The sequence below is a fragment of the Protomyctophum parallelum genome (genome assembly GCF_964188405.1).
Source record: "Protomyctophum parallelum genome assembly, chromosome: 11".
Taxonomy (NCBI): domain Eukaryota; kingdom Metazoa; phylum Chordata; class Actinopteri; order Myctophiformes; family Myctophidae; genus Protomyctophum; species Protomyctophum parallelum.
Window position 1 is genome coordinate 38,716,296 of NC_139707.1, and position 18,249 is coordinate 38,734,544.

At 44.7% G+C, this 18,249-nt stretch overlaps 1 protein-coding gene across 3 annotated transcripts in view; it reads right to left on the minus strand.

Annotated features, from left to right (window-relative positions):
- The window catches only part of tnfsf11 (TNF superfamily member 11), a 50,560-nt gene extending 37,303 nt beyond the window's left edge, over positions 1 to 13,257 (minus strand). Inside the window, exons 1-4 of one of the 3 annotated variants that reach the window (XR_014569967.1) lie at positions 12,840 to 13,257; positions 10,153 to 10,188; positions 5,879 to 6,005; positions 2,269 to 4,566 (exon numbers count right to left, since the gene is read on the minus strand). Coding sequence is in view for 2 of the 3 variants with exons in the window: in XM_083776669.1 (XP_083632795.1) it covers positions 4,109 to 4,566; positions 5,879 to 6,005; positions 10,153 to 10,188; positions 12,840 to 13,040 (822 nt within the window). In the remaining variant the exon portion in view is untranslated. Of the gene's footprint in view, positions 1 to 1,950; positions 4,567 to 5,878; positions 6,006 to 10,152; positions 10,189 to 12,839 lie in introns of those variants that run through there. The other 2 variants (XM_083776670.1, XM_083776669.1) reach the window with 2 other exon arrangements.
- Positions 13,258 to 18,249: the final 4,992 nt, after the last annotated feature.

The following is an 18,249-nucleotide window of genomic DNA, read 5'->3' on the forward strand; positions in this document are numbered from 1 at the left end:
TGCGAACCGCTTAAGCAACCTTACTGGTCATAACAAAGCCCTCCAGCGGCTTTTGGTGAATGTAACTTTCTAGAAAGTTCTATTTTCTCCAAACCACAAAAAGCCCCATAAAAGCCAAGCAAACCAGACCTTACTAATAGCGTTGAGTTCTATACTGATGCCTATGGTGCTGCTTATTGGGGGAAAGCACCCTTATTAGACTACTTACAAACATATGACTTTGTTTTCCAAATCAACAATCTTTTTAGCCAAGCCAAAGGGAGAGGGCTCTGAAACCATGTCTGATCCACATACAGTAATAAAAGTGATGTGGAGTAAACGTAAGACATGAGTCACTGTCAAGTTCCACATGTCTGGAGTTTGTTGACGACAGATCACATCACATCGGAACGTCTGAACACCCAGTATATATGCAGTAAGACTCAAAATACAAGTCGGCTGAATTTGTACTGTTCAGCATTATAACAGGTTTTATCTTTAGGTTAACTCCATACCAACATTGACATATCTTGGTTTGGGGCCATTTACTTTCATTGCCGTGGCCTGTTTTGTTTTTTATACATATGTGAGCAATAAAATTGGGCTGCTTAAATTCTCGGGCTTTGCCAAATGGGCCTATTTTATGTACCACCGAGCTTAGGGAGCGAGCAAAGGACAGTATGGGGGCAGAGGAATGTAATGTGTGCCAAGCCGGGGCATAATGTGTCCTGACACAACACATTTTAATGGTCTCTATTCAGTGCCAAGTATATTGAGAAATTGAAACACTTCAAGAGTGGCACATACTGCGGAAGTCCACATTTTTGTATACTTAGGGCCTAGACTATTTAAATGTTACAAGAAATATCCCTGAGAAATGCATGGCAGGATTGTTTGCTCTAATTTGCAAAACATTATGAAATGCTGCAGCATTGTTTTCTAATTGCACGCCTGTCCAAACCATTAAATCCATCCAAAAAGCTATAATTTTAACTTCTTGACATTTGATAGCGCGCATAAACAGCATCAAGGCTTGATGATTCTTATCAAGGACATTGCACTATGCGTCCACTTAGTGCTAATCTCATTGTAGTGGAATCTTGGAATGGAATCCGGAATCTTATATCAAAAGTCAAGATGTAATCGGCTCCATATGTACCTCAAGTGAACATTTCTCCTTAAAACTCATATTTCACTTCAAACCCTGAGTAACTTTTTGAACAATGAGCCGAGAGCCATGTGAGGTCCTAGCACGTAGAGCACAAAACGTGTGAACCTCAGCCATGAACCGAGCCATGTGCTGGTGAACACCCAAGCAAGCAGACAATAGCGGGGTTGTCTGGCCTCCGAGAGACCTAAATTAAAATGGTTTTCTCTCACACACCCTGCAGGGCTCTTGTCGAAGGCCCACATCATCGCACTGATCAAAACGCCCTGGTCACACATTATAGCAAACGTAATGATATTCTCATCGTTTATTCTTCGTCCCGTCACAATCTGGTTCTTGTTTGTTCACTCTCAGGTCCGCTCTGTGCTGTGGTCCAACAAACGTCTGCTGTGAGTTATAGTGGGGGGCTGCAGAGCAGAGACAGTGGGCGGGTTTCTCTTTGTACAGAGTTTTGGAAGGGCGACGCTGACCATGAGGTGAGCCGAGCTGAGATGAAAGCTAGAGGGCTTGACGTCACTCTATTGGCCGATCACAATCGTGGTGAGATTGCAACAGATTGTTGACATTATCATTGTGATATTATTAGGCCTGGGTGGCCACTTTCATCGCTGCATGCTGAAAGGTTGTGGTTGGAGACGGCATTCTGGCGGGATTAAGTCCTCCCGGTGCACGACTAGGTCAGGACAAAGATGAATACCTCATTTTATATTCCATTGTACTACAGTGGCACACGCGCAAGAAAATAGCAGATTTATACAAGCTTGAGCTCGGCAAGTAATTCGAAAACATATAAGCGCTTTAGAAAAGTAATGTTTTTTATTAAAACATACACAGACATAAATAAAAAATAAAAAACATTGAATGAAAAAAATCTAAAGGATGAAGATTTTATGGATATGCTACAATCACGTTAAAAAAAAACATTATATTCTGCTTTTGGCTAGGCAAGTGCACACAGAATTGTCAGGACAAAGATACATAAATATGCTTTCTAAAAATTGAGCCCCTGTGTTTTAATATCAAAAAAGCGTGTCTACTATTTTGTCTAAGTGCTGCATAATGAATGTCATACAGACATAAAATATAAATGATTTTCTTTACAGTCGAAAGGTCATTTTAACCCATTCTGACCTGAGATCAGATTCATACGAGGTTTCCACTGGACACACACTGGTCTGATTAACCCATTCTGACCCGAGATCAGATTCTAAAAATGTCAGTCGCTCTTCGATTTTTCAAAAATAGCAGACCTACAAGCTCGTACCTATGAGCTTGTAGATCTGCTATTTTTAAATAGCTAAAGCATAACATGATGCTAACACCAAAATGGGTTCCCGTTCAGAATGGGTTAACAATGACCTATCTCTGTACAATCTATATCTAATAAATAAATACTAATAGTGCATATTCCCATTTAACTCAGTGAGGAGCCAAATGAAAACCAAAAACAAAAGAAAAAAAAAAAACTTTAAGTTAAAGACAGACCAAAGTCAATTTGGTCCCCCCAAGTCAAAAGACAAGAGTTTGTTCGTGTCGTCACCTACGGTCAGACAGCCCAGCTATCTGCACTATAGGATCACTTATATCTTGATTGTCATTGTCATTGCCAACATGTTCTCCTCAGTTTGATATGACATTGGCGTGTCATTGCCTTCACTGTAGCACCCCATACACATTGGATTTCACTCATTACCAAGGCAGAGAATTAAACGTCATGACTTTATGCTGATCTGCTCATTCTTTATGTTGGTTGCGTTCAACTGTGACTGTGTCTGTTGAGGGTTGTCTTGTTCAACCACTTTAAACCGCCGGAGTACCCCACAGGTCTATACTTGGTCCCTTTCCCTTTTCCCTTCACACACCGCCAAATCTCTTCGCGGGAAAATAGCGAAATGTACAAGTTCACACGCAACACGTTGCAAGCTTGTAGATCTGCTGTTCTCGCGGTATGTTCCTCTGGCGATGACATACCCAGAATAGGGACACAAGGGTTCATATGGTTGATATTTACTATGATGTCATTTTGCCGTTCAATGTGAGGGTGAATTCTACACATGGGACAGCTGGCTACAATACTGTACGATTAGAGATTCAGAACTAACTACACACTACAAAGTATGTTTGTGTTGTTTAGGCTACTTACTACAATGGAACACAGTAATTTCTCATCACCAACTTGTCTTGTTCACACTTATAATAAATGCCTTTCATTAAATCATTTCAGTATTAAATGTGGTGGCTCATAGCCACGCCTGGGAATGTTGTTATCATTACCCTGTGTTAATCCGCTAAGTACAAGCAGATGCTCCGTTAGCTGAAAACGTTACACCGCTGAACACACTCTTTTTCCTGAAGTTTCCAAGAAAATAAGGATCAACAGTGATAAATCCTTTCTCACTGCACGTCCTGCCAAAGGACTTTTTTTGTCATGGCTACTCCCATATGGTATGCTTTTGTTAGCAGAATACACGTGTCTACTAGTCTAGTCCATGATGTTGAAGTCAGTGCCAATGTCAAAACTCCACTAGATTTCCACGGCCAAAAACCCAACATGGAGTCACAACTGTATCGCCAATACCGTGACACCATTTACTAAACTGTCAGAAGCCTATATAGGTCACATCTCTAAACAGAAGCATCCAGTGCCATTTTAGAACCATTATGTTTAAAGACTTTGAATAGGATGGCCATGGAAGTGAATGGCCAAACAAGTACTCCCTCGGTTGACTAATCAATCCTGTATTTCTCCGCATATTCAAAGGCCCGGTTGGTGAAGAGCAACGTATAAAAAGAACCTATACAATAAAAAAAAACACATTATTTCTTTTTGAACAGCTCAATAATATAAATCAGTAATCTTACAAAAATGACAAGTGCTCGCACAGTGGTTCTTTGGCGTATCAAAATGTTCAGTAGCACAACCTCCCTCCCGTTGCATCGTGTTCTCTAAATAAAAAAAAATCAGTTGCCAAGTTTCATGGCCCCGAAATACGTCCCTTGCCCCTCCAGGTCCAGCAACCAGGCGTTGGACACGTTGACGTAGAGCGCGTCGCCCTCCTCCAGCCGTACCCCCCGGCCCTGCTGGGAGCAGTACATGTTGTAGTCCTTCTTCCCCCAGCGCATGGTGCTGCCCGTCTTCATCAGCACCGCCGCCCTCACCACGTTCTGCTTGATGCGCTCGTGGTACACGTACTGGATGAGCTGGGTGTTGCTCACGTCGGGCGCCGGGGTCCTGCCGGTCTGTCCCCCGGAGGAGGCGCTGTCCTCCGGGTAGGGGACGTAGTAGCGGAAGCAGGTCTTGGCGTAGACGTAGTAGAAGCCGGATTCGAGCACCACGAGTTTGCCCTTCTGGTAGTCCATGCGGTTGCGCAGGCCGTGCACCTCGTCCCAGTCGATGGTGATGTCCCTCGGCTCGCCCTCTGAGGAAAACCATGGCAATGAGAACAGGTTAGAGGTAATGCGGTAGATGGGTGATGGGTTTTAATTGTGTGTGTGCGTGTGTGTGCGTGTGTGTGTGTGTGTGTGTGCGTGTGCGTGTGTATATACTGTGAATACACACACACACACACACACACACACACACACACACACACAGACTCTCTGTATACAGTACATACTGTTCTCTATCGTATCGAGACCATCTCTCCACGGTCCACCCACCATGTTTCATATGCATGGGGAATGTCCCCACCTCACTCGTGACGTGAATATCTCTTTAAGACACATCAGTTGTACTGGCACGCACGGGTATATATATAAGGCCCAGGTGTGCGTGATTACACTGCTTTTTTTTATCTCCACCAGTCACCAGACAGACGTGGCGTCTCGACAGCAGAGAAGCTAACAGCTATACAGCGGATTCTTTTGAATTCTTAATAAAAGCATGGCCTTAGCGTCTTGCGGGGCCAGGCTCTGGGTAGCGTCTGGCGCCCGAGCATTTGGCGGCGGATGGCGTCTGGCTCCAGGGGCTGTAAATATTTTAAATTGAACACAATTGTAAATATTTTAAATCGAACATAACTGTAAATATTTTAAATCGAACATAACTGTAAATATTTTCAAATTGAACATGACTGTAAATATTTTAAAATTCAGTATGTGCTGGGTCGGAGCCACTGGTGTTTGGCGCTGGGGCTCTGGTACTGTCTCGCTTCCTCGCGAGGCGTCTTACAGAGTTCCCTATACATATGAAATATGTTGGGTGGAGAGATGGTCTCGATACGATAGAGAACGTTCGGTTACTCGGTAACCTTTGTTCTCTGAGTGAAGAGACCATCTCTCCAGCTCGATGTCGCTCAGAAGCGGTGTCGATCAAGTAAACCAGTGTAATCACGCACACCTGGGCCTTGTATACCCGTGCGTGCCAGTACAACTGCTGGTGTGTCTTAAAGAGATATCCACGTCACGAGTGAGGTGGGGACATCCCCCCATACATATGAAATATGTCGGGTGGAGAGATAGTCTCTTCACTCAGAGAACAAAGGTTACAAAGTAACCAAACGTTCTGTAATATAGCATTTTCATTTTGTACTTACAACAGGCTACATGAATTCATAACCGCTTACTTACTGCTTATTGTTTACCAAAACTACTTTATTGGTACTATTATGGCTACTATTACTATTACATACTATTGTGGCCACATCAGAGACTTCTAAATTCATTTTGAAGGACATGTTGCATTATGCAGTCCAACAATCGGGGTCCATCGTGTTCCAACTCTGGACTTACTCTTGGCGTACTCCTGTTGCGATTTGATGGGTAGATGAGCGGAGGGCAGGACGTCTTTGGAAGTCTTACATCGTCGGTTTTTCCTCGTGTCCTTCAGGGCATCGAGCACTGGCTCTGTCTGCACCTCCTGCAAGAAAACAGGAAATGGTCATAATCGGTAAAAGGGTAAACGGTGCATTTATATAGCGCCTTTACATAGATGGTGCATTTACAATCAGCAAAGTGGCAGCTGACAAATGGAAATTCACATCATTGTGGAGAGAACACTATATAATGAGTGTGTCAGTCAGACCACACTCTGTGGACAGTTGCTCAATGTCAGACTTTGTATAGTGACATCTGAAATGCACTCCAAGCCACAAATAGCTTAGCTCAGAAACAATGCCATTTTGACATGCTACACCACAGCTTTATCTTGCTGTCTCCCTGAATAATTTGTGCATTTGCATGAGCGAGTGAAATGTATATTTGTGTTTAATGGTATTTAATGTGTGTGTGTGTGTGTGCGTGCGTGTGTGCGTGCACTGTACGTGCCCAAGCATTTGTATGGTTGTGCATGCATGTATAGCTGATAATAACTGTGATTTTTGTGGGTACGTTGGCCTCTATTGTGTGCAAATGCTGTATTGTGGTTCATGAAATCTCTTTCTCTTGGTCCAACGTGACCTTGCCTGTTACAGTAAAAATATCTTATCCCTTTACAACGGTAGTTGAACTTGGTGCCGGAGGCTCTGTCAGCGAGACTGTCAGCGAGTGTAACCTTTCAGATGGATTGCGCTTTTCACATACTTGGCGCCGCTTATCTGATTGAATTCAGCCCCCCGAGTGATGACTCTATATAAGTCTAAGCTACGGTGCTTCTTCCTCAGGCAGGACGGAGCGCATACACGGTAGAAGAAAAACATGGTTTTCAAGCAGGTAAATAGTTACTTCGGCAAAGGTTGCCAAGTCTCGTCAGCCTTTTGAGACGAGGAGAGCCTGGCATATGAGACTCATATTTTCCTGCTACATCTCTCCATAAAAATAAATGAATTCAGGTCAAAGTTCAAAGAAAGACAAGATACACTTGTCATTTGAATAGTTGCTTGCTGAGTTATAAATGAGTGAACATATTTCACTACCTTTAAATGTTTTAGCTAAAGTATATATTTGTCTGTGTATGTCAGCGTGCACAGCAAATTGCACAAATTAGTTTGTGCGACTGCATTAATGTTTTATGCACACACACAATCATACATGCATTAGATTACGTGAACGTTTTTCTCACAAATGTTGGTCCTAATGCTCAAGAGTATAAAGCATTGTCACGTTGAAAATGTTTCAACTTGTTTCAGAATTTATGGGTAATTTCCTCCGATTCAATAATCTCAGGTACGCCAATGTCATCCCGCCGTCGCCTTATGCCAGGAAATAAAATACCACAGTGAAAATGAAAAGTGTTGAAACGGGCAAGCCCCTTAAACAGGCCACCCTAACAAGAACAGCACACACAGACAGTGAGACACACACATTGCCCCTTAAATACAAACAACACTAAACAAGCCAAAGAAACCTAAATTACACGGTGACAATCACACCGAGACCACAAAACGCGGTTCCGTGCTTGTCAACATCGCACTGTGCTAATATTACAATGTAATATTTACTCAAAACCCGAACTTGGACAGATTTACACAGCTCTCAATCTAAGATTAGCACCAGTCTGTCCTCCAAAAACAATTTGCTGCACAAACATGTTTATAGAATGGTGGTACGGAATGAGACAAGGGGGTAAACAAGGACTTGCCAAGGCCACTAAGAAATCATCAACGTCTGTGCTCACCAACTGGCCTTACATTGTGTGGATGCTGTCCTTGATTTGTGGTTGCGCACTTGACCGCTTCATACCTTTTTCACCATGCAGGATGACACTGTATAAACAAGGGAGCAACAGCTTTGGCTGTTTCTGGGTGTACAAAGTGATGCTCAACGTCAACGTGACCTACGGTTGAGGCCGTAGCGTGGCGTGGGGAAAAAGCCACACACTTGTAGCAGAGGGTTTTTGAAGGTGCTTTCCACAGAACAGATCCTAGATAATGTTGTCTCCGGGTGAATAATGGCACACGCTGTCATCTCACTGTATGCCTCTGGGCTAGAGAATGCACAGCGCTGCAGGCTTTGGTTTTTTAGTCCTATGACTTTATACTAGATATCTCAACTTCTGTATTATCTTGTTGAGTGGTTTGAGAGATGCTGCCCTCAGAAACAAAAGTCTGTTCACTCACAACTTGGCCCACGAGAGCGGGGCAATCCTTGTATGTTTAAAAGTGCATCAATCAGGCAAATCTCTGAAAACTGTTAAAGTGTTCACATCGTGAGTCAGTGGTCCCAATTCACTGGCTTTTAACCAATCCTCACCACTCCCAATAGTTCAGACCACAGCCCCAGATCCAAGCGTAGGCCAGGCCTAACATCCTGTCTCTTCCATCAAAGGGCATGGAGCGTGTAGCTAAACAAGAGAGCTGACAGCTGTCCAGTGGGGCCCGCGCTCTCTAACAAAACCCTCTGGTCTGTCACGAGGAGAGTAGCGGTGGTCCAAGGGCAGACCCTAACACAACACAACGTGGGCCAAGTGGACCTGTCACCCTGACACCTCATAAAGCTCCCAGCGTGCCTCACTCTGCGCCATGGGAAATGGCGGATAAGTTGATGACACAATGAGCTCCTCAGTTCCAAAGACAGGCTGGGTGGTTTTTTGTCTTGAGGACTCCACCGGGGTTACCCGGGGCAAACACAAACACATCATTTCAAAAGGAGTTACTGCATAATGGGGGAAACCAAAACACAAGTGAAGCAAAGCAGCCCTTTTCTTTTCTGTGTTGTTTTACTTCCTGGAAGGTTTTTTGCTTGTGCACGGCAAAAACCCGTGCCAAGAAAATGGCGGCGCCTTCCAAAAAGGAATTAGAGAAAAACCCCTATCAGACCTCAACAATGGAGCATTCCAACCTGACCACTCCGTTATGCCACCCTTACTGATGATTGAAGGTTACCGAGGACACTTGGCAACCACAGATGGCAAACAATGACATCATGCAGAAGCACAAAAGAGTTGATTGGTTCTCTCGCTTGTCTTGGCTGTCAAATCCAAAACGTTTGGCAAAGTCACTAGCTGAAGTGTCAGCGGCACTCCCATTTAACAACAACACTTTCTACTGAGCCACATCACAGGCTAATATTGGTGGTGTCCTACGAGAAAAAAAAGAAAACACTTAAAATACAGCTTCATTCATAGGCTATGGGACACTGCTCTATATCAAACAAGGTGTATTTTCCGCCCTGTGGTCTACCATCACCAGCCTTCCTGACCGCCACTGGTGGAAGGCAGTATGCACCACGGCACTAAGCTAAATTACTAAGCACAGCATTTAAAGTGGTTAACTATGCTTTTGTTTGCCTTTAACTATTCTTTAATTATGTAATACAAATTCGAAGGCAAGACACATTATACCTCCAGTTTGGAACAAACATAAGAAAATAATGTAAACATTCTTAATAACATGTTAATAGCCTACAAGGCTTTTTATGTGGCATAAAAGCTTTCGTCTTGTTTAGACCATATAACTGTGGTAAGTGGTCGTTTTCAAATTCATTTTGTTTCTTGTGACAATCAAAACAAAACCAAATCTGATAAAAATGTTTCTTCCTAACCTTCATGAATAATTCATATTTATTATTCCCTTGGAGGACCAACATGTTCTGATGGAAATTTAAATTGTTGGTGTTCTCCTTTTCTCATTTGAACCAAAAAGTTTACACAGTAATTTCTGCGGTGAGTGAGGTTCATGAACCCTTGGGCACTTGGGAAGAAATAAAACCACACAGTGTAGTAATATAAAATGAGTGTATGTCCAAGGGAAAACACGCACTCTTCATCCGCCAACTTAGAACTGCAGATATTTTGTTGCTCTCTGACAACAGCAATAGAGGGTGTGCGCGTGCTTAAAGTGAATGGCACATTGAGTGGCAAAGCAACATGCAAGTGAGTTTGATATTGTTTAACGTTGTTTAATGCAATCAGATATGACTTTTCTGTTTGGATGTATGGGCTGTCAAAGCCAGGAAAGTAGTTTTTTGACACTCAGTAGGCGTTCCTGCATGCATAACTTCCTGGTTTGATGATGATGGTGCATCTACTCTGTCATATAACAGGAAGTAAAATGGTTATAATGGTGGAGGAAGAAAGTCCCTGATGTTGTTGTGTTGTTTTGCACGGGGTCATGCAGGAGACAACTCACCTCTATGGGTCGATGTGGAGCTGACGACAGGTCTACCTGGAGACAGATGTTAGAGGTCAGAGGTTAGAGGTCAACGTTTCAAAACAACAACAGCAACAACACCACAATGATAGCCGCCCGCGGCCCCCTAATGAGGACACAGACCTAGCAGGAAACATTTCCACAGCTCCATGACAGGTGTGAGTGGGAGGGATATTTCACAAAACTTTACAGGAAGACGAAAATAAGTGTGGGGGCTGGTTTGGATTGGAGCTCTTTTAACCGCATGTCACTTCCCTGGCAGATTTGCCGCCAGACTGCCTGGCTGTCACAGCATGGCCAAATTAAAAGTGGCTTTGAGAGTGAGTCACTCTGTGGCTCAATTGTCAGGGGTCAGCTTAACTCACTGTCAACTATGAACACAAACTAAACTGTAAACAAATACTCTGTCCTTTGCCTTTTTGTGTGTACTACACCACGTGCATACGCACGCACACACACACGCACGCACGCACGCACACACACACACACACACACACACACACACACACACACACACACACACACACACACACACACACACACACAGAATCTAAAGCAGCGTGTCAAAATGCCCTTACAACAGCACATTCCTGCGCAGGCACCAGGCACGGCACTGTGCAGATTCCTGCTCCCATGTCTCTGTCTCCAGTAAGTCGCACAGGTGTTTGGAGACCAGCGATGGTGCAGGCAGTGCCAAACAAACTGTGGTCCGTGCTAGGCTATGACTCAGCTTCAAAATGCTACCACATGGTGCCATCGGGGTCAGGGTTCAAGGACAGGCATTAGGCATAGAGTATTAATTCACAACCCAGCATGCCGTCTTCAGTGTAAATCGAACTCTGGCCAATCAGACTTGAGTCTCGTAGCAGAACTTGCGATTAACAAGGACGCTGATTACTCCCCACAGCTGCATACAGTACATCACAGAATCATATTTCCCCAATAGACAGAATTACAACTAACACAAAAGTATTGGCTTTCGCCCCTTAATTTCTTGGATTCTTCAATTCCACTCTGGGGGGCTTTCACTCGTCGACTTCACTCTCACTGACTCCCCGCCACCAACAACCCCCCCCCCCCCTCACTCTCACGCACGCACGCACGCACACACACAGTCTCACTGTCTGTACTTTTCTGTCTGTCTGTCTGTCTGTCTGTTTGTGATTATTTCCGTCTGGCTTGTGTCCAGGATAAGTTACCACCACGCACTGATGTGTTTATCCCAAAAACAAGCCAAACAGATCTGACACATAAACATACAGTGGAGTGGAGCGAGAGATAGAGAGAGAGAAGAGAGCAAGGGGGGCTGCGAGGGGGAGGGGGGGGTGGTCAGAGAGAGAGAGAGAGAGAACTTTTCAAGTAAAGCATCTTGACAGAAAGGAGATGCGGTCTCTTCTATTGGCTTGTCGAAACATTAATTCCAAAACCGCCATAAAGTATAACAAAAACAACCGGGGCCTATAATGTAAATGTTGCTTTTACAAGATCACAGATATGTACAACGGAGATAAGACTATCAAGATGAGTTAGCTACCACCTGACAAGCCGTGCACTAACTGTGCGTGGATGCATGTTTTTACCAGTTGTAATATATTCTGAGAATTTGCAGTGTCTACTTTATGTAAAGGATAACATGACGGCATAAATGTATACCCAGAGACTTTTGTCTTGATATTTTCCAGAGAGTTCAAATGCATTTCCAAAAGTGTTATTTTCAGTCCATGGCCTTGAAGAAACCTCTGTTTATTCTCAAAGGTCTTCACTTTTGACAGATAAATTACAAATATAGCCCAAAACAAATGGCATGTAAACATGTGCACGGAAAAACTGCAGGCAGAGGCATAAGTGAAAACATCTGCAGTTTGCAAACAAGACATCTTGCAGAATGACATTTGTATTTACAGTAGAGCCTGAATTAGCCCTACCAAGATTTATCACCCAAACGGAGCGATGCTTCAGATAAGGTTTTGCAGCCGCAGGAAAATATGATCTCGCTGAAATAGCTGTTCAAATGCAACGCCCTAATCTCCGTGGAAAATCTCAGCAGCAATGCGAGGTGATGCGTGTGAAAGAACAGCACGGCGCGCTGACAGCGGAGTAGGCCTATACAGTAACATACCTACGCAGTAGGCTACGCGGGCAATGTTCAAACTAAACACACTGAGGCGCAGCGCCTTAAAACAGAAACCAATTATGTTTCCTTGTAACAGGAGTAGAGGCTAGTCTCAAATCCTTATCTCAAAATTCTCGAAAAGCAATAAGCTTCAAATGTTCATTATCTTTCGCCTACTCTTGTAGATTATAGATCCGCTTTGTAAACGAACCCTGCGAGCATGTAACATACTTTAGTCTACCTTTAATGGTAGGACATTAAAAGATTGCGCTATGTTGACACAATTTAATTCTCATGCAGTGTCTGCCAGATAATTATATTGCGGGCCCACCTCCACAATATACACGTACACATTTCGAAGAAAGTTTGTTTTCAAAGACATTGAAAGTAGACCAGTTTAAGCAGCCAAATATTATGCTGTCAGACATGCACTGTAAAAAAAGAAAAGGAAAAAGGAAAGAAAAAAAGCGAGAAGTGAGAGGCAAAGTGTCGCATGCGTTGTTGCATTGAAGTGAAGTGTGTTTGAGCGTGCAATAGAAAAGCGTCGCCTTACCTCTTGGAGGTAACCTGTCAAGTGTAATAGGATCGCCACGCTCGACGCCACCTGAAGCAATCCCATAACGGCGAGCGTGCCGAAGAGCAGCGGCCGGTACGTGGGTTCCGAGCTCTGCGCGGGGTGGAAGCGGTGCTGCCCCGACTCAATGTCGACCGTGTTCCGAAGGTAGCCCCGGTAATCGTTATGGTTAGCTGCCATGGCTGAGCGCTGTGTGTCGGGTCCTCTCTCCTTTAGTGCAAGAAAGGCAATTGTGACCGAGGAGTTCTATAAGCGGTGGGTGGGCTGGGGGAGAGTTCGGCTCCTTTGTAAAGCAGGCAGCCAATCAGACAGATGGACGGCACGGAGAGGGCTCTCTGGTGCGCTGATCGCTCTCCAGCTGCAACGACGCAGTTTTACGTTACGGGACTGTCTCACACCGAGAGACAGACAGACTGACTGACAAGACAGAGAGACAGACGCGATCGCACTACAGGTAAAACGAGACGTGCGCCTTTATTTGCTCTGTGTGCTGCGGCGGCAGCGGCGCTACAAAAGGCCCTTCAGCAAAACGAGCTGACGTCACGTGAGCTTTTTTACCCCCTGTGTCACAATTCTTCATTTAGGCAACAGCAGTAGCGCCGCTTTGGGGCTTTGATTGCCACAAACTAAAAAACAATAGCCTATACCTGTATCAAAACAAGATGCAACTTAACTGTTATTATGTTATAACTAATACTTGTTTATTCATATTTATTATTAATAATTGAATAATGTCATTTGATTATGACACATGATCACACGTATTTTAGCAGCATGGTCATTAAATTAATATGGCACACACAATGTAACTAATGGAAGTTATGAATTGCCTATAGCCTACAGCCTATTACTGTAGCCACAGGTCTGAACCTGGCCTAGGGCATGGCCAGACCCTATGGGCCAGAGTCCAGACTAATATGATATTAGTCCGGACTCTGGCCCATATGGGGTCTGGCAATGCCATCACGCACATATAGTAAGGCTATATCGACAGTCGATCGATCTACAGCCATAAAGAGAGAATGAATAAATATAAATCCAGAATACATTTTTGTCCAAAGAAGCAAAATATGTATAGATAAATGCCAAATATGCACAGCTAAACATATTGTCTAATATTGAATTGGTTGTATAGATATAGTCACACTCACTGAATATTTTAAATGTATCATTATTCTTAAGCCACCACTTCACTTTTCAACCTATCTTCATATAGGTCCTCATTAATAATCATGATACAATGGCACGATTTATTTCTACTCAGTCTGTGTCTCATAGGACGGCTGTGGGCAGTTTAGAAACCGTTTTCCAGTGACATCATCATTAGGCAGATTATTTTTTTTACAAAAATGTTTAGATTTTCATTATCGTGAGAACGATGGCTTCCATTTTCACTTTGCAACTTTTCAGGACTAGAAAGCCTGCAATTTTTATTAGCTTGTATTCCCCATCGATGATGTCACTGGAAGACGGTTTCTGAACTGCCCACAGCCCTCCTATGAGACACAGACCGAGTAGAAAAAAATTGCGCCATTTTTTCATGATTATTAGTGAGGATCTATTATATGAAGATAAGTTGAAAAGTGGTGAAGTGGTCCTTTAACCCTGGATAAAACATACAATGATTAATCTAAAACTCAACTGCAATAAAGAAAATATATTTCAATAAATTGCACAATATTGTAGGCCTACTGTACATGACAAGGCATTGCTGTTTATTCTCAACAGCAATGAATCAATGATAGATTTGGTAGATTTGTGAAAAGGCCTCTTCTGATGAAGTATAATAGTTAAATTTTGTGGTTGCACTCTCTGCCTCTCTCTCTCACACGCACGCACGCACGCACGCACGCACACAAGAGAGAGAGAGAGAGAGAGAGAGAGGTATCCTTCTCGGATCTGGCCGGAGAGACTCATTCCTTGAGTAACTCTATGGCATTGTTTTGGTGTACCAGAAAATCCCGTCCATCCGACTTTATGAATAAATTCATGAGCAACTAGCACTTATTGGATTTACTGACACCCCCCACATCCCCCCCACACGCACATACACTTGTCTCAGACAGACACACACACATATATAGGCTATACTCGACTGTTCTTTCGGCCTGCACCTCATTAGCTGGCTGACAGAACCGGCGGTCACACAGAATCTAAATTAACCCGGCGGTTGTCTCCTGTCAGCCCAGCAGAGTGACCAACCTCGCCTGTTTTCATGGTGCCAGTGCATGCAAGCAAAAAAGAAACAACAGTGTAGTATTTGAAAAGCCAGCAGAAAATATAGCCTCCTTTTTTGGGACAAAGGTTATTTTAGGCAGAAGCAGTGACAATGGAAAGGGGGTGGGGGGGTGGGGGGTGGGGGTAGTAGTAGGTTTGGGTGAGTTTGCGAAACCCAAGCGAAAATCTCTGGGTGCCAGAGGAGTTCATGGGAGAAAGCAGGCTTTTTTAACGTCTCTCCACCCCCCTCCCCAAACCATCTAACCTCATGGCGCTAGAATCATTTAATACTCCATCATTATGGGCTCTCTGACTTCATAAAACCACACACATGATTTCGGTTATGTTGTAGTAGGACTCTATATTTCCCTTGCAATTGCTCCGGGTTATATTCTTTTTGTTTTTCACTGCACTTATGTTGATTCATTTTGCTTCTGAAATGTACAGCACGAGCATGGGGACATTAGCCCCTCGCACAGACAAAAACCATCTCTTTCACTTTGCTCTGTCAGGCGAGGCCCATATAATACCACCTCCTGCCATCCCCGCCGGTGACCTTTTGACCTCGTGGCAAGATTCCAAGTGACCTCTTGCACTTGGCCGGCCGGCCGTGACCGCATGCCTGTTTTTTGGGCAGATGGCCATGGACGTGGTACCATTAAGACCTATTCTCTTGGTCAGGGGGGCTGTTTAATACACCGTGAGAACCCATGTTTAGCTGTGGTTTTCCTGTGTCCTCAGCTATTTCCCCCTAAGCGCTCAGGAGCGGCAGCCTGCGGTCAAGAGGAGCGGAGGCAACGGTTTGGGTGGTATTCAGGTTAATGTGTGCATACACGCGTGCGCGCATGTATGTGCGTGTACAGATGTGTGTGTGTGTGTGCGTGTACGGATGTGTGCGTGTGTGTGTGTGTGTGTGTGTGTGTGTGTGTGTGTGTGTGTGACAGACTGTGAGCGAGTGACGTTTTGGATGGTATTAATGCCCAGTGTTTTGCCATGTGAGCCAATGCCGAAAAATGAAACTCAATGCTCCTTCAGACGATGACAGACAGCCAAAAGCCCTGCAGCTGATGAAAGGGAGATGAAGAGAGAAAGTTTAAGACACACACACACGCGCATACACACACACACACGCACACGCGCACACACACACACACACACACACACACACACACACACACGCACATACAGTACACACACGCGCACACACACACACAGACACACACACATTACCATACACCCATATATACATTCAGAGAGACAGACAGAGAACACGAGGAAGTGTGTTTACTTGGCTGCGACCCACACATGCCTTGTTATGTGCAACTGACTCTCTTTGGTTTTTAAGAGCATTCCTATTTGACCATGCCCTTGTCCTCACCCTAACCTTAAACTCAACAACCTTGCACTTGCCCATGAACTCTATAGCTATATACTATATAGCATCGATGAGCAGTCCTTCTTTCAGACAGAACTGGGTCAGTAGGGGTGAGGGTTCATGGGTCAGGTGGAGCCCACAGGCCATGGCCCCTGCGCACTACAGCCCCCAGACATGTGGAGTCACCGTGAGCAGGGTCCGGCCATTCTGGTCTGCTCCGGGCTATTTCCGTTTCAAAGCAACCAGCAAGATTCCACTGGATTCAGCCCGTTTGGAAAGCGGAGTGGGCCAGACATGCATGAATTAGAGAAGCCAATTATGAGGGAATGGTTGAGCTGCATGTTGGCATATACATTTAAACTGTTACATTTGGCATGTTTTAGTTTGTGATTAAATGTGCATCCTGGAGTGATACGGTTGCATGCCTTCTCAAAATTCCTGGGGAGCAAAAAAAGTCCATTGTGTTGTGCGCCATATTCTTCACCCCACTATTTGTTACCGGGTTCTTTTATCTGAATGAGAGAGGCACTATACTGTTGCTCCATGCAGTCTCACGGCATGCAGAGTGGTGCATTCCACTGTCACTCCCACATCCTCTGTGGTATAAGGGGCTCAAGTCTGACATGAAAGGCACACAGGCATCACACACGTGCACACTCGAATAGACGTGCATGGCTGCATGCACTGCACTGCACGCCGGCACATCTTCTCTTGTCTAATTACTTGAGAGTCCTCGCGTCAACCCATCACAGACACCCCCCCCCCCCCTTCCCTATAAGCCTGACACCCTCCTCCCTCCGCCCCATTTCCACCAAGTTATTACACGGCAACCTCTCTATAGCAACGCCAGTGTTTACACACCCCCTCTTCCTCCCATCCCCTCCCTTATCCATCACGTCTCCCGTCACTTCACACTGTCGTGCGGTTTTTTATCAAAACTACACATTTGAAAAGAACAGGGATATTCCGGGTCATTAGGCGCAATAGGCGGATACCGTTACAGTTGATTTGTGTGGGTTTGGGGGCGGCGGCGGCGGGGGGGGGGGGGGGGGGGACGGGGAGTCGGGTTGAACACTGAGCACACAATTAAGGCAAAGGCACTCCTGGTCTGTGTGGAGACGAAGTAAAAAGCAGAATGACAAGGGACACTGTTGCAGTTGGCTGCCGAATCACGCGCACCACCATGTAATTTGTATTATTAAGTCTTCATTTCGCATGCTATGCGGTATTAATGCCTTGCTCCTCGGGTTCCATATGGAGTCGTTTAAGTGGCAGCGAGCGGATGGATCCATGCATGCAACAGGAGGACTCTCATCGTCATGCCTTGCCAACTGGGGCAGGGAGATGTCCTGTGAGCAAACCCTGGCCGAGGAGAGCAGACCGCAGTGTTGATAGATGGATGCGGCCGGCTACGCATCAGGGAAATGTAGTAAGACACACACATACAATCAGATGCACACATACACACGCAACACAGAGATTCATACTGCTACTGTATAATGTTGATAGACACAAAGAGGCCCACACAGATACAAATACAGAATATAAATATAGAAATAAGAAGACACAGACACACAAATATATGACATACAAAACAAGTATGTGCATGTATGTGGGCACACACGGCTATGAAGGACGCAAACACACTCGCTGAGTGGGAACCGAGTGTTTCTTGTTTAAACAGCGTGTGAACGCACATCTCGCTCCCCCACTTTACACCCACCACACTCACCAACAAGTAAACACAAAGTCTGTCAGCACTCCCCCAGCACTCCTACTGTAGTGTACATCCTCTCA